We start from the raw sequence: 23,805 nt of genomic DNA on the forward strand, positions 1-23,805 counted from the left end.
TTGCTTTTCATGGCTTTTTTGGGGGGTTGGGGGGATGGTTGTTTGTTTGTTTTGTTTTTTTGTTTTTGTTTTGTTTTTTTTGAGACAGGGTAGTTTTAGAGTCTGTTATGGGGCTAGCTCTTGTAGACCAGGCTGGCCTCGAATTTACAGAGATCCGCCTGCCGCTGCCTCCTGAGTGCTCCAACTAAAGACGTGCGCCACCAGTGCGTGTTGTCATGGATTTTTGTCATACAAGCCAGGAATAAGGCTTGAGAGGAAGCATTTAATGTCCACCTTGTTCCTGTGTTTTCTTTATCACCTACAATGTAGTTGGATCTAGAGGCTGGATTTTCTTTGAGAGAAATGTGTATAAAGTTCTTCACTAACTTATTCCTAATGACTTTGATTGGGATAGATTCTTGTATTATTAATCTGTTGCCTCTTTCCTTTTCCAGGAATCCATACCTGTTTTGTATGTAAACAGAGTGGGGAAGATGTGAAAAGGTGCCTTCTGCCCTTATGTGGAAAGTTTTACCATGAACAATGTGTCCAGAAGTACCCACCAACTGTCACACAGAACAAGGGCTTCCGGTGCCCCCTGCACATCTGTATAACTTGCCATGCTGCTAATCCAGCCAATGTATCTGCTTCTAAAGGTGTGGATTTTTTTTATGTAAATCAATCTATTTGTAAGACTTTGGTTTCTTGGGCACTACTACTTATTTTCAAGTGCAATCTGAAGCATCCTGCTTGTCAGTTTGCTAAAGTAGCAACATTTGTGGCCAAGTAGAGTAATGAATTCCTATGGATACCATGTTGTGTTCTGTGGAATTTTCAGCTGATGGCTTAAAATATTTAGATATCATTAGAGATTTTGTTTGAAAACATCTCCTATTCAATACACTTTATATCCCTTTTAGTTCTTCTACCATATAGATTTAAGTAGTTGGATCCTGGTTTTTAGTTGGTGATGTATATTAGAGATCCATTTGGGAAATAAGCTTCATAAAGTAATAAGCAAAGACTAGTTCCACTGTTCAATTGCTTTTGTCTTCTGTTGGTTTTTTTTGTTTGTTTGTTTGTTTTTGTGTTTTTTTTTTGTTTTTTTTTTTTTTTAAGACGGTTTCTCTGTGTAGCCCTGGCTGTCCTGGAATACTCTGTAGACCAGACTGGCCTCAAACTCAACAGAGATCCACCAGCCTCTGCCTCCCAAGTCCATTCATTTTAATTTACTTATTTCAGATGTTACAGGATTTGAGGCAGTCATCTGGTAGATCATGGTCTCCGTGCAGATGCAGGTGTATTTACAGTTGTGCAGTCCTATTCCCACTGGGGACTAGCACAGAGCTCCCCTCTTCATCTTAATAGTGAATTACATGTTTAAGAGCCATGTTTCTCCCTGCTGGCAAATAGACTTTCATAATGCACTTTGTTTCCATATGTAATCTTTTTCTCTTGCTTCTCTCCCATTTTTCTTCTTCCCATAAATGTAGGTCGTCTGATGCGTTGTGTCCGATGTCCTGTGGCCTACCATGCTAATGACTTTTGTCTTGCTGCTGGGTCAAAAATCCTTGCATCTAATAGTATCATCTGCCCTAATCACTTCACCCCTAGGCGGGGCTGCCGAAATCATGAGCATGTTAATGTCAGCTGGTGTTTTGTGTGCTCAGAAGGTAAGATGTGACTTCTAACTTTGAGTGGTTTCAAAGGGATTATCAAGTGTTTTATATTTTAATGTGTATTGCAGTGAATATATGGACAACTTATAGGAGTTGCTTCTCTTCCTCTTGCCATATGGGTCCTAGATATCAAGCTTAGGTCTTCAGACTTGGCTCATCTCTCTGACTCTGAAATAAGATCTCTCAGTCAATCTGTTTTGGCTAGACTGGTGTGCTGTTGAGTCCCTAGGATCTGCTTGTCTCAAGTACTCAGTGCTGGGGTTACAGGCTAGCTTCTCTGGGTTCTGGGAATCCTAACTTTGGGGCCTCATACTTTGTAGCAAGCCCATTATGACCGACCCACTGATAAATTTCTCCAGTCTCTCATGTATCCTTTTTAGTTTATAATACTTGAGGCTGGGAATCGTGCTTGCTTAGCCTATCATGCCCAAAGCATTGGACTTTATGTAAATTGATGTGATGGGGCATACCTATAATCTTTACTGTACATCACATGAATTCAGTGCCAGAGTAGGCCAGAAGGAGGGAGTCATTTCCCCTAGGAACTAGAGTTATAGAAGGTTGTTAGTAACTATGTGTTTGCTGGGGAATCAAACCCTGGTCCTCTGCCAGAATAGTAGCCCATGCTTTGGATCCCACTAAGCCATCTTTCCAACTTCTGAAGAAAGTTTTTATTTTTATATATGTATATGTCTTTTTACAACAGGGCTTATGTACTTGCTTTGTATGCCAAACTAATCATAAACTCCCAGAGGTCCATATGCTTCTGCCTCCAGTGTGCCTCTATTAAAGGCATTCACCACCATGCCCAAGCTGAAAAAAATTTCTAGAACAATACAAAGGAAAAATGAAATAGCACAGCCTATGAAGGAAGTTCAGTCATAAAAGTTAAAAATAAGTCCAGAGATCACCTAAAATTTTCCCACTGTGTTAAGTCTATAACCACACTTTATTTAAACAATTTTAATAAGTGTGATAGCAAATGGAGACTATAAGTTATGAACCAAGAAACTCAGGTTCAATAGGGATGCCAAACACCCTGCTTACAAGCACTTGATAACTCTGTGTCTGAAACTGCCGTGTTCTGAAAAAAGAGTGAAACAGCTATGTGTATGGAGGTGCTGCTGGGTTATGTGTTTGTTAGCTGAGGTCTCAAGAGCGACTGTTGCTCATTATAAAATGTTTCTACTGGGAAAGTTAGATCTCAATAAGGAAAGTGAATTCCTGAAGTGATAAGGTCTTAGGACTTCAAGACCTTCCTGTTACCAGCTGAATCGAGTTTTCAGGTTTTAGGGATGGTTTGGTTGGTAAAATCCCAGCCACGACAGACTGAGTCCAGATTCCCTTACTCATGTAGAAACAAGGTACATTCTCATAACATGGTATTGTTAGGTCAGAGACAGGCATGAGTTCTTTTGCTAGCCAACCATCTTAGCAGAATGGTGCGCTCTAGGTTCAGTAGACCTTGTCATAAAAAATAAGGTAGAAAGTGATGAAGAATCCATCCAACACCAACCTCTGACCTCCATGTGCATGCAAACACACAAGAAACACACAAGCTACATACACAAAACTTAATTGTACCTTGTTTTTTTTTTTTAAAAAAAAAATATGTATATTTATTATGTATGCAGTGTTCTATCTGTATGCTTCCGTGCTTGCCAGAAGAGGGTATCCTATGTCATTATTGATGATTGTCAGCCTCCATCTGGTTGCTGGGAACAGAACTCAGGCCCTCTGGAAGAGCAGTTAATACGCTTAACCTCTGAGTCATTTCTCCAGCCCCTAATTGTGTGTTTGTTATACTGTGGCCTCTATCTGCTATAAATAGTCTTAGAAGGGAAGGGTTTTTCTTGTTTTGTTATTGTTGGTTGGTTGGTTTTGTTTTTTGTTGTTTTGTTTTGTTAATTCTTTTGAAATAGGGTTTCTCTGTGTAACAGCCCTGGCTGTCCTGGACCTCACTCTGTAGACCCAGGCTAGCCTTGAACTCAGAGATCCACCTGTTTCTGCCTCCTGAGTGCTGTGATTAAAGGTGTGCCACTATTGCCTCGCTAACCTTTTTTTTTTTTTTTTCTTTTTTTCGTTTTTTGTTTTTCGGGACAGGGTATCTCTGGAACATTCCTGGGTATCCTGGAACTCATTCTGTTTATCAGCCTTGCCTCTAACTGAGATCTGCCTGCCTCTGCCTTTCAAGTGCTGGGATAAGGAAAATGTTTATATTGATATTTATGCACATAAATACCATCTTGTTATCATAACTGATTTTGGTAGAAAATATACTATTTATTATCCTAATATGAAAATTTTTTATGTGAGTTTGGAGCTCAGGAATATTAGAAAAGGCATATTGTTACAGAGTAGTCTTTCTGTGTGTGTTCTACTAAGCCCTTGGCTAGAGTTAGAAATAATTGACTAGGAGCTGAGCAAAAGCCATTTCTGCTAGGACTTTTTATGGACTCTTGTGGTCTAATGCGAGGTTTCCCTATTCCTCTAGGAGGCAGTCTTCTGTGCTGTGACTCCTGTCCTGCTGCTTTCCATCGTGAGTGCCTAAACATTGATATTCCTGAAGGAAATTGGTATTGCAATGACTGTAAGGCTGGCAAAAAACCACACTATAGGGAGATTGTCTGGGTGAAGGTTGGTCGATACAGGTGAGTAACATGACAAAGAATGGCACTCATTTCTCCTATCATCCTCTGTTCCTTGGGTTCTGGAAGATAACTTTTTGGTTTTGTTTTTCCAAACACAGTTTCTCTGTGTAGCCCTGGTTGTCCTGGAACTCACTCTATACACCAGGCTGGCTTCACACTACAGAGATCCATCTACCTTTGTTTCCCAAGTCCAGGGGTTAAAACCGTGCATTACCACCACCAGGCTGGTAATTAACTTCTTAAAATGTTCTTCATGATTAGGCATAGTACTCTAAACTCTATTAGAAAAAGTTAAATATTGATTTTTCAGTTCTAGGTATATAGTATGTGTACTGTAGCAAATCATTTACTGAATAAGCAGATAATCTCATAAATAAGGAAAATTCATTATAATTTCAAAGTATTTACTCACAAACATCCACCCAATAATTGTCCGTAGTTTCCTCACAATTGTTCATTTTGGTTTTGCTTTTGAAGTTGTAATTGAACTGGGAATGCATAAAAGTATACAACATAAATGTAGCTTGTTAGATTTTTAAACAAGGCTTCATTATATAGCCCTGGCTGGCCTCAGACTCAGTTTCCTCCCTGCCTCTGGTTCCTACTTACCCAGCTAACATGAATGATTTCAACATAGAATGACACACTATGATTATATATTTTATGAATTACTAGCTATGTGTGGTGGTGTACCCTGTATTCCCAGCACTTGGGAGCCTGAGGCAGGATGATCATAAGTTCATGACCAGTTATTGCTAAATAGCAAGATCCTACATCTACTAAAGAAAAGTTTAAAAGTTGTTAACACCAAGAGATGATAGATGATGGAAATACTGGAGAGATGGCTCAGAGGTTAAAAGCATTGCCTGCTCTTCCAAAGGTCCTGAGTTCAATTCGCAGCAACCACATGATGGCTCACAACCATCTTTAATGGGGTCTGGTGCCCTCTTCTGGCCTGCAAGCATACACAGACAGAATATTGTATACATAATAAATAAATAAATATTTTTTTAAAAAAAAGAAGATGAAAATATTGATTATCTTGGTTAGATAATTACTGGGAGTTTCTTTTTTAGTTTTTGCTTTTGAGTTAAGGTCTTAACTGTGTATTCTGGCTGACCTCAAACTTGATGTCCAGCTTGGTATATAGACCAGACTGGCCTGAAACTGCCTCTGCTTCCTGAGTTTAAATCACTCCTGGAATTAGAAATACGTGACCTCTAGCCTAGCTGTAAGTTTTTTTTAAATCCAAATTGTCTGGTATACTACTGTTGAAACCCTTAATGATGAACATTGTTTTCCCTATCGTCACGTCTTCATTTCTCTTGTTTTAATTACTTTTAATAAACTTAATAATTGTGGTATGTGTCTTAATGTGGATATGTGCATGTGAGCACAAGTAATCTCTGAGACCAGAAACGTGGGATTCTATGGAACAGATGGCTGTGAGCCACCTGACAAGGGTGCTGAGAATGAAACAAAGTTCTGTACAGTGGCAGCATGGGCTCTTAGTCACTATGCCAATTCTTCAGTCAGATTTTCATTTCATTGTTGAACAAAATTCTTCAGTAGACATTATAAATATTCATGTATCATAATTTCCTTGAAGCAACGTAACTGTTTCTAAGAAATTATTTATATTTGTGAATGTTTATTTTAGCTTTCTGTAACATTCTACTTGAGGATACAGCTAAATGAACAAAGTGCTTGATACCCAAGTATGAAGGCTAGTGTTCTGAACCTAGCACCTTCATACATGTATGCAGTCTTAGAGCTTGGGCGGCAAAGATAAGGTTCCTCAGGGTAAACTGGTTAGCTAGGCTAGAAAGCACTAGTGAACTCCAGGTTCACCTCGAGAACCTGCCTCAGTAAACAGAGTGGACAGTAACCAGGGAAACATTTGTTTTTCAGTTTGTGCCTGTATACATGTACATACTATGTATACACACATGCAGAAAGACCTACAACAAAACCTTAAGTATGTTATTTTCCCAGTGCTTTTGCAGCCTTATAGAGGTTTCTTCTCTTATTTGTACCTTTCCCAGGTGGTGGCCAGCTGAGATCTGCCATCCTCGAGCTGTACCCTCTAACATTGATAAAATGAGACATGATGTGGGAGAGTTCCCTGTTCTCTTCTTTGGGTCTAATGACTATCTATGGACTCATCAGGCCCGAGTTTTCCCTTATATGGAAGGAGATGTGAGCAGCAAGGATAAAATGGGAAAAGGAGTGGATGGAACATATAGAAAAGGTAACTTTACCCTTATGATTTTTTAGGCAAGCAGAGATTTCCATAGCTCAGTATCTGCTCTGTGTTAAAGTTCATGTAATGGTTCAGGGTGTCTGAAATACTGTGATGCCTGCTTGTAATCGTAAGACTCGAGGCTAAGGCAAACTAACCCCAGGATCAAGACTACCCTGATTACATAGTGAGTTCCAGGGTGATTTTTGCTACACAGTGAGGCTGTGTCTCAAAAAGAAGAAAAGAGAAAACAAAAGTGTCTTAGCCACATGCTTGTAATTTCAGTTCTTGGGTTGGGAGCCCAAGTTCAGTGGCCTAGGTCTTATAAGACAATCTCAACAAAACAAAATTGGCTGGGATTATAGATGGAGTTTAAAGGCACGGGGCTTTCCTGGCATCTGTAAAGTCCTGGATTGCTCTCCAACACTTAAAACAGTTTTCAAATTTAGATTCCATGCTGATACACACCTGTAATTTCAGTGGCTTGGAGGACCATAAATTTGAGGCCAGCCTCTGCTGCTGAGTAGAAAGACACTGCTTCACCCTCCCTGTCCAAAAAAAGGCAGGGCGTAGGTATGGCTGGCTTCAAACTCACAGAGATCCACCTACCTCTGCCTCCTAAGTGCTGGGGTTAAAGGTGTGTGCCACCACGGCCCAGCAGGACATGGGCTTTCTTCAGCTTAAAGGGGGAGATAGGGTAAAATAAATATTCCCAGATATATATATATATATATATTTTTTTTTTTACGTGATTTTGTTTTATTTTCTCAGCTCTTCAGGAAGCTGCAGCGAGGTTTGAAGAGTTAAAGGCCCAAAAAGAGCTAAGACAACTACAGGAAGATCGAAAGAATGACAAGAAGCCACCACCTTATAAACATATAAAGGTGATGAGGACAAATCTTGGGAGGCTGTGTAGTAGAATAACACTGTATGGCTCCTTTTCCTTTCTTGCTCATGGTAAAAATTTAAAAATTGGAAGTTAAGAGTATAAAAAGAGTACTTGGTTTTTATTTCTAACACAGTTGTGATCGTCAGTTCTCAACTTGTCAGACTTGTCAGCTCCTGGACCTACTGAACCATCTCACTGTCCCTCTTCAGTGTTCTTCCTAAAGTGATTATTTGTATATATTAGCTTATATAACATCATCTTATTCCAGGACCTGGTTTTAAATTCTTTGAGTGTAACAACTTTTAAATTGATTTTTTTTTTCCCTCTAGTGCTATAGGTTTATAAGCAAGCACTCTACCACCAAACTACAGTCTCCCATCCCCACCCCTTTTTAATTTGGTGATGGTGTTCCATTTGTCTGGGCTTGCCTTTAACTTGTGATCTCCTGTCTTAGTCTCTGAAAAAAACAGAATTAAAGGCATATTCCAATATAGCTGGCTTGAAATTTACATTTAATGTATCAGCTGTGGCTTTATTATTAATATGAATAGTCTCAGTCTTGATTTCTTCAAATCATGTAAAATGTGTCATATAACTTGAAGGATATGTTACTTGTCTGTTACAGATACTGAATTGCTTTATGTTAATTTATCTAATATGACACAATGTGCTTTTTCAGGTGAACCGACCTATTGGTAGGGTACAGATCTTCACTGCAGACTTGTCAGAAATTCCCCGTTGCAACTGTAAAGCTACTGATGAGAATCCCTGTGGGATAGATTCAGAGTGCATCAACCGGATGCTGCTCTATGAGTGCCATCCCACGGTGTGTCCTGCTGGAGGGCGCTGTCAAAACCAGTGCTTCAGCAAGCGCCAGTATCCAGACGTCGAAATTTTCCGCACATTACAGAGGGGCTGGGGTCTCCGGACAAAAACAGATATTAAAAAGGTAAAGATAAATTAAGAGGTTTTGTTAGGCTTTTATTTTGTTTTTTACTGCTTGATATAACTGGTTCTTCTTGATGAATATGAGAATTACTATATAGAGGACACATAGTTAGGAATTATTATAAACTCCAAGGTGTAGAGAGAGGCTTGATAGTGGATGATCTTCATAAGAATGTTATGAGATTCTTTACACTTTATGACAGTTTTAGAGCCAGTAGTAAAGATGGAAGAAGAGGTGGTTACAGTATTTTGTTCATTTGGTTTTTGTTGTTTTGAGACAGGTTTCTCTGTAGCTTTGGGCCTGTCCTGGAACTCACTTGGTGTAACAGGCTGGCCTTGAACTCGGGAAGATCCACCTGTCTTTACCTTCCAGTGCTGGGATTAAAGGTGTGCACCACTGCCGCCCAGCAGTTATAGTATTTGAATAAAGTATTTAATCAGGAGAAATAGTTTGGGGTTATCAAGAGTGACGAGCTGTGTTGAGCTTTTCACATTGAAAATGCAGGGAATCTTCAACATGAAATGTGGAGGGCCTCTGCTAACCTCCTTCTTGAAGGCAATAATGGGTTTATTAACCTTCATTAAGAGATTTTGTTTTGTTTTTTGTTTGCATGTATGGGACTGGAATTACAGGCAGTTGCCATGTGGTGGCTGGGAATTGAACCCCCGTCCTCTGGAAGAACAGCCAAAGCTTTTAGCTGCCCATCTCTCTAGTCTCTTTAATATAATTTTTAGAGCTCTAGAATTTTGAGAAAAGTGTATAGGAAGGAATCCAGACCTTTGTCACTTGTTTGGTTGAGTTTTTGGTATTTTGACACAGGGTTTCACTCTGTTGCCCTGACTGTCCTGACATCAAACTCAGAGCCACCTGCCTCTGTCTTCAGAACACACCACCACACCTGGCTGTTCTTCAATGTTTTAACAGATAATATTATACATTCTGGATAGAAAAATAAGTCTTATTTGACAATTTAGTAACAAGGCTTATTTTCATAATTTTTAAAGAATTTTGTTGGGGGCTCAGTGGTTAAGAGCACTGGCTGTTCTTTGAAGAGAACCTGGTTCAATTCCCTGCACCCACATGGCAACAAACAGCTGTCTGTAACTCCAGTTCCAGGGAATCCAGAATTCTCGAACAGGCATATACATTCAGGGAAAACACCAATGCATTCAATCAATCATTAAAAATTTAAGCATTTAAAATTTTGTTGTTGAGGTTTCTAGGAAACACAATGAAGCCAAATATATTAACCAAATATTTATCTTGTTTGCCAGGTAGGGATAGGATTAAAGTCTCCCATGTTATTTGTGAAAGATGGTTTAATTATGCTATGCAGAGTAGGGTGGACAGTGATGTGAAATGTAGAAGGATGGTAAAAGCAGGGCAAGCTCCAAGACAGAGAATGTAGTTGAAACTGGTAACAAAATTGACTTGTTTCTTTACTGTTTCTCCGTCTTCTATTCTGGTGGTTCTTCAGTGTGCCTTATCCTGGAGCTTTTTTGCTAGTGGGAATGAGGAAGTGATTTTTCTTCATTAAGTGATTAAGGCATCATAAATAATAAAATTCACATAGTCTACTTTTGAGAATCATCTATATTATTTTTAAAATGTAAATTGCACTTGTAAACACCAGTGTTCTTTTACCATTAAGTTCTGAGCTGTTTCTGTTGTAGGGGGAGTTTGTGAATGAGTATGTGGGTGAACTAATAGATGAAGAAGAGTGCAGAGCTCGAATCCGTTACGCACAGGAACACGATATCACTAATTTCTATATGCTCACTCTAGATAAAGTAAGTAATATAAAATTGTTTTGTATTTGAAAATGTATTTGTGATAGACCCAAGTTCTAGACTTTGTCCGTATACATGAGCAATTTCTTGATCTTGATTCTGGAGAGGGCTAAATTGCTCATTTTTGGCTCTTTACCCATAACCAAAAACAATAAAGCTACTTTCAGTATTTTTTTTTTAATGATCCAATATAAGTTGGGGTTTTTTTAATGCTGTAAAAGTATATAAAAAGATGACAAGAGTTAATAATCTTTTATCCCTTAATTGTATAAACTTGACTAATTTGTTCATGTTTAACTAGTGTGTTGTTACGATCATATAACTCAGTGGTTCTCAACCCTCCTAGTGCTGCAACGCTTTAATATAGTTTCTCATGTTGTGGTGACTCCAGTGACCAGTAATTTTGCTGCTGTTGTTCCTTGTAATGTAAATATCTGTGTTTTCTGGTGATATTTTTGGGGTCATGACCCGTAGGTGTATGTAAATTAAGAAACTCAAGATATCAAGTATTTCAGTTTTTTTTTTTATTTGGGGGTCATTGGATTATATTTCAGAAGAAATTTCCCATTGTGTCTGTTTCTTATATCTGCAATTCTTTGTGCTTGGAAATTAGATTCCAATACATTTCTTTCCCTGTACTATGGTTTTGGAGTTCTCCCTTTGCTAATATGAGAATTGAACCATGAAACCTATGCACAGTAGTCAAACATTGTACAACTGAAGTATGTCTTTGCCTGTTTTACTTTGGTTGATTTATGTTATGTCATTTTGTTTTTTTATTTAAGCTTTGTTATTGCATGTTAGTTACATTAGCTTATTACAGTTGAATTTGAATCAGAATCTTACTAAGTTTCCTTGGAAAGCCTAGAAGTTGCATTGTCCTGCCTCCAGTGAGCCATCTCTCCAGCCCCTACCCTAGCATTCTCAGTACTTGGGATTACATTGACCCTCATGCTTAGACTGACAGCTCTTTTCCTGGCATCTACCTTTGTAAATACTTCTTCAGTTGTGTTTGTGTGTTTGCGAGTCTTTATTGACAGACATTCTGATTATACTTTGGGTAAGGAATTGGATTAAATAGTTAAATTTCAGTAAATGATTTCTAATGTGCCTCTCATCTGTAAACTTCCTGATTAGAAAATGCAATAAGCTGCTGCTTCTCTGGGGCAGTGGTTCATAAACTTCAGTGTAGACCAGAATCCCATAGGTGGGCTTGTCATAACAACACATTGCTAAACCTGCATAGAGTTTCCTCTTTAGTATATTTGAAGCACAGCCTTCCAAGTAGAGTTGGTGGTGATACTGGTCCATATGTGACTTACATAGAACTCCTGCTCTGAGAAACTTTGATTTTAAAAGCATTCACTTCTGTTGACAGGTTTCTGGTCCGGCAGCCTTTCAGTTCCAAAGAAACACACAGAGGTGTACATTAATCCTAAACTGGTTGGCCTGTTAGCTCAGGCTTCTTATCAACTATTACATCCTACATTAACCCCTAATTCTTGTCTGTATCAGCCACGTGGCTTGGTACCTTTTATCAGCAAGGCATTCTCATTTTGCTTTGCCTGTGCCTGACTTCTGTGACAACTACAGACTGAGCCTTTTCTCTTCCCAGAATTCTCCTGTTCTGGTGGCCCTGTCTATTTTCTACCTGGTACTGGTCAAGAAGTATTTTATTAAAATAACACAAGACCATTGTCCAGTAGCACATTTCATCATATTAAAGAGAATAGTTAGTTTTCTACATAGTAGAGTCTCAGGAAATCTGACAGGTCGCTTTTCTTGAAATTCTAGGATCGAATTATTGATGCTGGACCGAAAGGAAACTATGCTCGGTTCATGAACCACTGCTGCCAGCCTAACTGCGAAACACAGAAGTGGTCTGTGAACGGGGACACGCGTGTTGGTCTTTTTGCTTTGAGTGACATTAAAGCAGGTAAGGTCAATAAAGACTCGGGAGCTAAGGCCTGAGTTTCAAGTTCTTTGTTTACCATCTAAAAATCTTCTTTGCCATCTAAAAATCTTCTTTGTCGCCGGGCGATGGTGGCGCATGCCTTTAATCCCAGCACTTGGGAGGCAGAAGCAGGCAGATCTCTGTGAGTTCGAGACCAGCCTGGTCTACAGAGCTAGTTCCAGGACAGGCTCCAAAGCCACAGAGAAACCCTGTCTCGAAACCCCTCCCCTCCCCAAAAAAAAATCTTCTTTGTCCTCCGCTTGTAAAGAAAGTCTTCCAATAGTCAAGGGTACGTAGACATGTAAAGCCTTTGCAGGTGGTACCAGGCATAGTGGTGGCACACACCAGTACTTGGGAGACAGGCAGGTTGATCTTTTTAAATTTTTTCATTTTTCAGTGTTTTTTAATCTGATAAGATAGAGATTTCATTTATAATTGTAACCATCTTTGCTTGACAGTTCTATTTGGGCAGCAGTTGACTTCTGCCCTGGAAGACTTCCATCTTTACAAGCTGAAACTCTTCTGTTTTTCTGTCTTCCAATAACTCACAAAATTCTATCTCTGAATTTGACTGGGATGTTTTATTCCTTTTTTTTTTTTTTTCCTCCTTGAGACAGGGTTTCTCTGTAGCTTTGAAGCCTGTCCTGGAATACATTTTACCTTGCCCGCATTTCCCATAATCTTACCATGTAACCAAAGAATTTTCTATCATCTATCTCCATATCTTAAAGGAGTATTATAGGCTCAAGTCATGCGGTTGGGAATCAGTTTTCTGGACAAGCATCTTGCCACAGAACTTCTCGTCAACTCCCCAAGGTTATGTTATAAAACCACTGATTTCTGAGATACCCAGAAAGTGGTGGTCTGGGCATTATGCAATTGTGTCATGCTCCTTCTCTGTATGAATGTAGGAGTGAGGGGCTGGAGAGATGGCTCAGCGGTTAAGAACACTGGCTGCTCTTCCAAAGCCCCTGAGTTCAATTCCCAGCAACCACATGGTTGCTCACAACCATCTGTGATGAGGTCTGGTGCCCTCTTCTGGCCTGCAGGCATACATGCAGACAGAATACTGAGAATACTGTACACTTAATAAATAATTCTTGAAAAAAAGAATGTAGTAGTGAGGTGATTTAACCCGAGTAAGTATTGAGATGCTCAATTGTGTGTAAATCGGATGTGAGTGAGTAGTTGGGTGGTATATTTAGATGAGGGATGTTTTCCCTGTCAGTCACATTTTTTGTTGTATGACCATCACTGAGAGATGACTTAAGGTATGTGGAAATGGGTATTTATTTGGGCCTAATATTTGAACAATCCCTCTATGATCACTTGTACGGTAGTTTTTTTTTCTTTCCTTCTTTCTTTTAGATTTATTTATTTAGTATGTATATTGTGTTCTGGCTGCATTTATGCCTGCAGGCCAGAATAGGACAATAGATCTCATCACAGATGGTTGTGAGCCACCATGTGGTTGCTGGGAATTGAACTCAGGACCCCTGGAAGTGCAGCCAGTGCTCTTAACCACTGAGCCATTTCTCCAGCCCTTGTATGGTAGTTTTTAAATGTATAGAAAGTACATGATTTTTCAAAACAAATTTTTCTAGGGCTATGATAGCAGACTAGCTTAGGCGGTTAATTGTTGTATTGTTTTTAAGATTAAATTTTTAAATTTATTTAAAATTTATTTATTTATCTAAATTTATACGTGTGTGTTTATATCTGTAAGTATGTGTGGTTGCTGACAGAATTCAGAAGGGGCACCAGAGTTAGAAGAGCAAGAGTTAGAGGTGCAAATTAATTTGTTCTTTTAACTCCTGAACCTATTAGATCCTAAATTTTTGGCATCTTGGTAATTTTGTAGTCTAAACTTTTATGATGAGTCTTCGAAAACTTCACGACAATTGAAAATGATAAAATTATTTTTAAACCATGACATAAAATGATAACAATCTTCATAATAGTAACTGGCTCTTGCATTCACCATGAACACTTTCTATATTTTATTGATTCCTCAAAACAACTGAACAATAGACACTATTGTGACCCTAAGTGAAAACTGTTTGATTTTTTTTTTTCCCATTGAGATACAATTTCACTTTGTGGCAAAGGCCTAAAACTTGCTCTTTACCTGATTTGTGCCTCAAACTTGGGATTCACTTAGGTTCTAGCCTGCTGGGATTACAGACATGTGTCACCAATCCAGCATAAATCAGATGTGCCTTCTGCAACTTCAGTATTGGGGATTCTGGTTCACCCCTTCCTGATGACCTTTGAGCTAAGACCTTTGAGCTTGGTTTTACATTTTTAAATAAGGGAGAGGGGTAAAAGGCCAATAACTTATATGTGAAAATATATAATCCATATATAAATTTATATAAATTTCTGTATCATAAATAAAACTTTTTGGACACAGCGGGAAAAAAAAGAGTTAGAGGTGGCTGTGGTCTGCTAGAGGTGGGATCTGGGAACTGAACTCAGGACCTCTGAAAGAGCATTAAACATTTTTAACCGCTATCTCTCCAGTCTTCTTTTGTATTTTGGGTTGGTTGGTTAGTGGTTCTGTGTAGTTCTGGGTGGCTGGAAACTTACTGTTTAGACCAGCTACCCTTGAACTTGGAGGTCTGCCTCTGTCTTCCAGTGCTGGGATTAAAGATCTAAGCTCCCATGTCGTCCCTGCATGGTGGCTCATTTATGCTAGCCATTTTCTACTGCACTGTGCTGCACCACTGCCCTCTAGATGAAAATAGGATAAGTGGCATCACTTATTATTACTGGACCAATAATTCTATAGGGAGTGTGAGGTAGGAGCCACGGCCTTGCTGTTAACCCTGGTTGGTTTTGGTTTGTGTGAGGTTGTTTGTTTTGTTTCTAGCCTCTCAGTGATGTAAATACAGATGATTCTTAATCCTGCAACATGTGTATTAACTATAAGTCACTTGGCTTTATATTCTGTCCAGCTAAAGAAAGAAGTAATGATTTTCAGCATCTATCTAATGAAAACCTTTCTTGGTCTCACTGTTAGAATGTATATCAGGGCAGATAAGATGGTTAAGTAGTTAAAAGCTTGCTGACCAAGCCTAATGACCTGAGTTGGATTCCCGGAACCATGTAGTGTGGATGGAGAAAACCAATTCACAAGTTATCCGCTGACCACCACACATGCACCCCTATATACATACATACACGTAGAGACTTGTACATATGTGTACAGACAAAACAAATGTTAGAAATTTTTTAATTAAAAAGAAATTGGGGCTGATGAGCGATGTCTCAGTGGTGAAGAGCACTGACTGCTCTTCTGGAGGACCCGGGTTTAATTCACAGCATCCACATGGCAGCTCACAACTGTCTGTATTTTCAAGTTCTGACATCCTCACACAGACATGCATGCAAGCAAAACACCAATATACATAAAATAAAAAAAAAGACCATCAGTCTGTAATTGTTAATATTCCTAAAATGTGATCGATATTGTTAGCTGTGAAATTACTAAGAATACATGTATTTGTCTTCATAAAACATTCTCATATCTGTTAGGCCAACCTACTTTTAAGTGTTTGTGGTTTTTTTTTTTAATACTTATTTGTTTATTATGTATATAGTATTCTGTCTGAGTGTATGCCTGCAGGCCAGAAGAGGGCACCAGACCTCATTACAGATGGTTGTGAGCCACCATGTGGTTGCTGGGAATTGAACTCAGGACCTTTGGAAGAGCAGGCAATGCTCTTAACCAGTGATCCATCTCTCCAGCCCAGTGTTTCTGTTTTATTACCTTTCAGTTCTGATTCACTGAAGTCAGGTCTGACTCATTTATTATTTTATTGGGATTTGTTATTGTTTGAGACAGGAGCTAACTCAGCCTTTTAACCTCTGGGATTATAGGTATATGCTACCTTACCCAGCTCAGGAAGAGTATATTTTTGTGCCTTAATTTGCTACAGTTTTGTTTTATTTGTTGTTTTTGTTTGTTTTTTACTTGAGGGAAGGGTTTGCTAGGGATTAACCTAGGGTTTTGTACATACTAGGCAAGCAAGCTATGCCCCTAGTCCTGTATACTGGTCTTTAAACTTTATATACTGCTGTGGGTATTGTGCTGTATTCTTTGAATAGATGTATGATATTTCTCCATTATAGCATAGGGTATTTGGCCTGCTGTGGTAGCACATGCTTATAATCTCAGCATCCAGACTTGAACACAGGAAGACTAGGAGTGCCTCAGCTGTACTTTTGAGTCTTGCCTGGTCTCTATGAATGAGTAAAGCTACTCTTAAGTTCAGATCCCCTAACAGTTATGTCATAACTAGTGTGGATCACCCATTTGCAATCTTGCTTTCCTCATAGTATTACTTTGCAGTGAAATGCCTCTTCCCCTGAATGCTGCCAGATAGGTTTATTCTCAGGGACACATACCTGACAAGTTTTCTTCTTCAAATTTGCATTCTCTATGTAGGTATACTGATGAATGTGTGTGTGTGTGTGTGTGTGTGTGTGTGTGTGTGTGTGTGTGTGATTTTTGATGGGGGGGCACACATACTAAGCATGTAGAAATCAGAAACTGTCAGGTGCTGGTCTCTGCCTTTACCTTGTTTTGAGACAGGATTTCTTTGATGGCTCTCTGTTGCTTACAATGAGCTTGATGACCCTTGAGCTTCTGGATATTGTCCCGTTTCCACCCAAATATTCGGCTTTCATGTGGATTCTTAGAACTCAAATTCAGTTCTTATGCTTACAGGTCAAGTGCTGTTGTGTTTTGTTAAGGTGGGATCTCACTAGTGTGGTACTCACTATACAGTGATCTTCCTGCCTCTGCCTTTGAGTGCTGGGATTACAATATGTGCCAGCACCCTACCATCAAGTTCTCAAGTTAATTTTATTAGGGAGTTTAGTGTATTTTGAATCTAAATAGTTGAAAAACAGATGGAAAAGTAAGAGAAGTAATACTTTAAAGATAAAAGTTATTTTAAATATCACTTAACTGCTTTAATTGATGTTACATACTGTCTATAGTGGTGCTCAGTGAGTTCGAGGCCAGCCTGGTTTAGAGTGAGTTCTAAGATAGCCAGTGCTGTTACACAGGGAAACCCTGTCTCAGAAAACCAACAAAATAAAATAAATTCTGTCATATTAGCTAATGAATAACACAGATTTAAAATTTTATTCTCTTAAAATTACTCTCATCTTGGTATGGTAGTACACACCTTTAATCCTAGCAGTTAGGAGGCAGAGGCAAGAAGATCTCTGAGTTCATGACAGCCTGGACTACATAGAGACCCTTTTTGAACAAAAAATAAAAATAAAATAAAATTATTTTATTAGACATTATTGTCATTTATAATTAAGAAATAATATAACTGTATATGTTAATATTTTTGTGATCTTTATGCAGGCACTGAACTTACCTTCAATTACAACCTTGAATGTCTTGGGAATGGAAAAACTGTCTGCAAATGTGGAGCCCCGAACTGCAGTGGCTTCCTAGGTGTGCGGCCAAAGGTACCAATTTCAACACTTTTCTATTAGCAGCAATGGTGTGTCTCTCCTGTAGCATTGTTAGGTGCAGTGCTAGGGATGAGTCTTCATTTCAAGAAGCTTTGCTTTGAAATAATGGGGTTGATTATCAGTAGTGCCACTAACAGTTTACTGAGCAGTCTCATGATCTAGTTGATGTTGCTGTAGTATTTTGACGTACATGTATTTTTCTAATTCCCCCAACCAAAAAAAAAAAAAAAAAGTCTACTGAATTAAAACAATGAAATAGCTTACTTTGGTCTCTGCTCACGCCATCCCTCCCATACCTTCAAGGAAGCTACTTAGATTTCCCTGGGTATGTAGTTGTCTTCTTTTTGCGTTCTACAGGTAATAGCAAAATTTACTACACTATAATACCATACATAAAAATAGAATTCTAGACTGATGATGTAGCTCTGTTGTTAGGATGCCTTCTGGCCCATGCTGAGCCGTGGGTTTACCACCAAAAAATATAGAGATTAACAAAATATAAATATTATTTTGTCTTCCTTTGCTTATTTATGTACATTTAACTGAGTTTACAATGCTGTAATTGTTAAGGAGATTTGTCTTTTATGTTATGTGTATGGATGTTTTGCCTGTATAGATGTTTTTTGTTTTTGTTTTTTTAAGATTTATTTATTATGTATACAACTTTCTGCCTCCATTTATACCCACACGCCAGAGGACAGCGCCAGATCTCTTTACAGATGGTTTGTAGCCACCATGTGGTTGCTGGGAATTGAACTCAGGACCTCTGGAAGAGCAGACAGTGTTCTTAACCACTGAGCCTTCTCTCCAGCCCCTGTATAGATGTTTATATCACATGCATTTAATATTCAGGCCACCAAAGGTCATTGGAGCCCCTCCCTAGAAGTAGAACTAGAAATGTTTGTGAATCTCCTTGTGGCCATTTGGAATCAAACCCAAGTCATCTGTAAGAATTGCCAGTGCTAGCCTGGCGATGGTGGCGCACGCCTTTAATCCCAGCACTCGGGAGGCAGAGGCAGGTGGATCTCTGTGAGTTCGAGACCAGCCTGGTCTACAGAGCTAGTTCCAGGACAGGCTCCAAAGCCACAGAGAAACCCTGTCTCGAAAAACCAAAAGAAAAAAAAAAATTGCCAGTGCTGATCTTCAGTGCCTCCTGCCCTCTTTCTCTTTTTGTTTTTTTTGTTTGTTTCTGTTTTTTTGAGACTGGGTTTCTCTGTAGCTTTGGAACTAGCTCTTGTATACCAGGCTGGCCTCGAACAACAGAGATACATCTGTCTCTGCCTCCCAAGTGCTGGGATTAAAGGTGTGCGCCACTACCGCCCAGCAAAATTTGTATTTATTTATGTGTGCTCTGTATGCCAGAGAGGGCATCAGATCCTATTAAAGATGGTTGTAACCACCATGTGGGTGCTGGGAATTGAACTCAGGGCTTTTGGAAGAGCAGCCAGTGCTCTTAACCACTGAGCCACCTTTCCAGCCCCATTTTTCTTTTTTAGAAGAGACTTTCACTGTCTTTTCCAGCATAGCCTTAAACTTGAGTCTGTCTTCTCTTTGCCTGCTACTTACATGCTGGGATTACAGGTATGCAACCCCATCCCTGGCTGCTGTTTTCTGTTAGAGAGTTTTTGTTGTTGTCATTTTTTTTTTGTTTGTTTGTTTGTTTTGTTTTCGAGACAAAGTTTCTCTGTGGTTTTGGAGCCTGTCCTGGAACTAGCTCTTGTAGACCAGGCTGGTCTCAAACTCACAGAGATCTGCCTGTCTCTGCCTCCCAAGTGCTGGGATTAAAGGCGTGCGCCACCACCACCCGGCTCTGTTGTCGTTGTTTGCTTGTTTGTTTGTTCATTTGTTTTTCTCTTAGATTTATTGATCTTGTGTGTACATAAAATGTGTGTGTATGAGTGCTATAGGGTGGTCAGAGGACTACAACCTACAGGAATCATTTGTGTGCAGGCTTGGACACCATTGCCTTTACCTGTGGAGCCATCTCTCAGGACCCTGATGGTTTCCTTTTCGTTCAGTGGAGGGTTTTTTGTTTGTTTTGTTTTTTGCAACATGACCTCACTATGTAGGGTCTGGCTGTCCTGGAACTCACTATGTAGATTAGACTAACCTCAAACTCAAAAAGATCCACCAGCCTCTGCCTCCCAAATGGTGAGATTAAGGTGTGCACTACCATGCCTGGCTGCCAAGCCTAATCACCTAAATTCAGTCTCCAAAGACCTAAAGGTGGAAGTTGGGAACCGAGTCAGTCCTTCCAGGTTGTCCTCTGACCTACACACACACACACATACATTAAGTGGATGGAGTTGAGACTTTCGGTTTTTTGAGACAGGGTTTCTCTGTGTAGCTTTGGTGGCTATACTGGAACTCCCTCTGTGTAGCCCAGGGTGGCCTTGAACTCACAGAGATCTACCTGCCTCTGCCTCCTGAGTGCTGAGATTAAAGGCACACAACCACTGCCTAGCTTTGACATAAAAAATTTTTTTTCTAAATTTTTTTATGGTTTATTTAACTTTATTTTATGTGCATTGGTGTGAAGGTATCAGATCCCCCGGAACTGGATCTTCAGACAGTTGTGAGCTGCCATGTGTGTGCTGGGAATTGAACCCAGGTCCTCGGGAAGAACAGTCAGTTCTCTTAACCGCTGAGCCACCTCTCCAGCCCCCTGACATAAAAATTTTTATGTCAAACAATAAAAAACCAAAATGCTGGGCATGTTCATATGTACCTTTAATCCCTACACTTTTGAGTCAGATGCAGGTGATCTCAATTTCTCAATCTCTCTCTCTCTCTCTCTGATTATTTATATTAAGGAAGCTTTATTTTCTGTCAGCGCTATCTCCCTAAAACAGGGTTTGAGAGAATATCCCCAAACACAGGAGAAATGTTTTATAGCCCCAAAATTGCAAGGCTGGAGCTTTTTCTTTCTTTCTTTCTTTCTTTCTTTCTTTCTTTCTTTCTTTCTTTCTTTCTTTCTTCCTTCCTTCCTTCCTTCCTTCCTTCCTTCCTTCCTTCCTTCCCTCCTTCCTTCCTTTCTTTATTTCTTCCTTTCTTTCTTTCTTGGTGTGTTGTTTTGTTTTGTTTTTTGGAGTTTTTTTGTTGTTGTTTTGTTTTTTGGTTTTTTTGGTTACGTAGGAATTTGGCTGATTGAACATCTTATCAGGGTGGTGAATGAAAAAAAATAAGAAAGGCTGTGAGACTGCTCCTACATATGGTGGACAAGGAAGATTATTATAGATAAAAAGGAGAGCATAGTCAGAAGCAGAAACATCTGGGAAAGGGAAGAGAGGGGAACAGGGTGCAGCAACCAGCAGTCTCAGGGAGTAGATGAAATGGCCTGGTAACCAAAATGGTTAGATTATATAGGGTAGCAGGGCCATCCTGATCAACATAGCAAATACCAGGATAGCTAGGACTACATAAAAGATATCCTATTTCAAAAACAAAAGCAATTTTTTTTTCAAAAACAATTTTTTAAATCAAAGAAATGCTAAAATACATAGAGATGGGCCTGTATTACAAGGATAGAGCCAATTGAGAAACATTCCCAACGGTCAAAGCTTGGTAATTTTTTTTAATATTTATTTATTTATCCTGTATACAATATTCTGTCTGTGTGTGCAGACCAGAAGAGGGCAGCAGACCTCGTTACAGATGGTTGTAAGCCACCATGTGGTTGCTCGGAATTGAACTCAGAACCTTTGGAAGAACAGGCAGTGCTCTTAACCTCTGAGCCATCTCTCCAGCCCCCAAAGCTTGATAATTTTTAAAACACAAGAAAGTTATAGTATATACATTTTAAATTTTATTTAATTTATGTGATGGATGTTTTACTTGAATGTGTGCCTATGCAAGGTTTGTGTGCCTGGTGCCCATAGAGGCCAGCAGAGGGTATCTGATCCCCTGGATTTAGGAGTTAGAGTTAGGTGTGAGCTACAGTGTGGATGGTTGAAATCACACCTGAGTCCTTTGGAAGAGCAAAGGACTCAACTGCTGAGGAGTCACCTTTTCAGCCCCTGTACTGTTTGGTTTTTAAGATTGCAGTCAAAGCTAACATGAATCGGGCGTGCCTTCCTGTATCTTCACTAGCTTTACAGCAGTCTCTGAGTGTTGTCTTTTCCAGAGGAGAAGCTGGTGTTGAAAGGATAGTTAATCTAGTGAAAAGTACATACCTGAGTTGTTGTCACGGTGTTGACTGATCAATATCTGACCTCCAGAATCAACCCATTGTCACTGAAGAAAAGTCCAGGAAATTCAGGAAGAAGCAACATGGGAAGCGCAGGAGCCAGGGTGAAGTCACAAAGGAGAGAGAGGATGAGTGTTTCAGCTGTGGGGATGCTGGTCAGCTCGTCTCCTGCAAGAAGCCAGGCTGCCCGAAAGTTTACCATGCTGACTGTCTCAATCTGACCAAGCGACCAGCAGGTTGGTGCCAAAGTCCATTCGGAGCACTCCTTGTTCTCTGTCCGAGTTGTCAGGATCTGATGCCACTTGTTTCGGTCTGACAGAGAACACTGTTGTTGAGCACAAGCCCGCTGTGGGATCTGGTTCGTGTTCTTTGGTGATAAAGAAACAACAAAGGCCTAGAGTCCTAGATTATAGGAAAGAAAACAGAAATGTGTTTTATTTCCATTTACATTATTTCATCTTTCTAGCAACTCAAAGATTGTTTTCTATCCATATGTGCATGGGTAAAATGCAAATGAAGATTGAGATTACTTGTTGCTGATAATTCAAAGACAGGTGTTCTGACCCCAAGGCCACTAAATCACCTTTCCTTTCCAAAGGGAGAATGAGACATAGTAGAGACTTTTAGATATTCGGATCAATGAAAGATGGTGCAACAGCTTTTTTTTTTCTTTTTTTTAAGACTAGTCAAGTGCAGTAGTGAGAAGGGGGGAAGTGTAGAACAGGAGTTCAATCTGTAACTGACTGTGAACAATCAATTGAGATAACTTACTACCCTCGCACCAGCTGGGTCAACAGCTTTTAACCACAGTTTCTCTCAACTCTGCCGGAGTCTCCTACCTTACAATGTAAACTTTCTGTGTAGATGAAGAAGTTGTATTAATTTACACATGAGACAACTGCTAAGGTAGATGAGGTAATTAGGAATTTGTGTTGGGAAAAGTTAATATCCTTTGGGCAGTGACCGGGTCTTAGGATTGTAGCCATTGGTCAGGCTGGCTATGATACAAACAACAGGTGCAAATGAAGCTGTTTAAAGGGATGTTAACACAATATGTGGAGTGGAGAACTCTAGGGTAGAAGTGTGTGAAAATCTAAATTGATTTTCCTTCCCTTTGTATAGTCCGGGGTCATGATAGAACAGAAAGTCAAGTAGAATAAAGTTAGAGCCTTTGTGTTGAAATGTTAGTACCAGGAAGTAGAAGTAAATCTTTTTCAGAATCACCTTGTTTCATGGCACAGGTCATGATTTTGCTTGTGTTCCATCAGTGAGTTCTAGCATAATTTATTTGGAGATAGGAACACTTACATGCCTTATGAGGAAGTAGATACAAGGTTAGTTTTAGGTCAGTTTTAGGTCTTTTCCCTTGTTTCTACATGGACAATCCAGATAAAGTTTTTTGCTGGTTTCAAGACTTAGAATTCAGCAAAGGTGAGTCAGCTTCCCTTATTATTTATGTAATGTGTAAATTTACTCTATTTCTGTTGAAAACAAAATAAGCAAGAATGTTAAAAAGCTGGAATGTTCCTCTTTGAGTTGGATTTTTAAAAGCTGTCTAGATCTGGGCATTGTGATATATATATCTTGAATTGTAAGTTAAGGCAATCCTGGGCTTACATAGTGAGACCCTGTCTCAAATAATACAAAACAACCAGAATTTGGAGAGAAAAAAAATGTGGAAATAGTAATGATTGTTTCTTTTAAGAGGAACTTTGGGGTTTATTTGGTTTCCCCCTGTACAGCTCATGCTAGAAATAGTCACTTGCTTGTGTTTAGTTGATACTTAGTTACTCAACCTTGATTCTTTGCTGTTATTTTATATATTGTTTTGTGCAGAAGAGGAAGCTGAAATTCTGGGGAAGGAGTAATGGCAGGTGAGTGGCACAAACTCTGAAGATGTGGCAGTTTGAGGAGGCTTTGCAGCCACCGCTGTGGACCAGTCTCAGAGCCGCGGCTCATCTCACATGCATCTATTTTCCCTAAGCTT

At 39.4% G+C, this 23,805-nt stretch overlaps 1 protein-coding gene across 12 annotated transcripts in view; it reads left to right on the forward strand.

Annotated features, from left to right (window-relative positions):
• The window catches only part of Nsd1 (nuclear receptor binding SET domain protein 1), a 112,559-nt gene that overhangs the window by 82,551 nt on the left and 6,203 nt on the right, over window positions 1-23,805 (forward strand). For 11 of the 12 annotated variants that reach the window (XM_050144058.1, XM_050144064.1, XM_050144057.1 and 8 more), the window contains 10 exons: window positions 435-635; window positions 1,473-1,652; window positions 4,153-4,309; window positions 6,355-6,560; window positions 7,323-7,435; window positions 8,120-8,389; window positions 10,063-10,179; window positions 11,974-12,115; window positions 17,520-17,626; window positions 21,850-22,054. In XM_050144058.1, the coding sequence (XP_050000015.1) occupies window positions 435-635; window positions 1,473-1,652; window positions 4,153-4,309; window positions 6,355-6,560; window positions 7,323-7,435; window positions 8,120-8,389; window positions 10,063-10,179; window positions 11,974-12,115; window positions 17,520-17,626; window positions 21,850-22,054 (1,698 nt within the window). Of the gene's footprint in view, window positions 1-434; window positions 636-1,472; window positions 1,653-4,152; window positions 4,310-6,354; window positions 6,561-7,322; window positions 7,436-8,119; window positions 8,390-10,062; window positions 10,180-11,973; window positions 12,116-17,519; window positions 17,627-21,849; window positions 22,055-23,654; window positions 23,693-23,805 lie in introns of all 12 variants that reach the window. The other variant, XM_050144066.1, reaches the window with a different exon arrangement.

The sequence above is a fragment of the Alexandromys fortis genome, unplaced genomic scaffold (genome assembly GCF_014885135.2).
Source record: "Alexandromys fortis isolate MF-2015 unplaced genomic scaffold, M_Fortis_MF-2015_v1.1 scaffold_1, whole genome shotgun sequence".
NCBI lineage: Eukaryota > Metazoa > Chordata > Mammalia > Rodentia > Cricetidae > Alexandromys > Alexandromys fortis.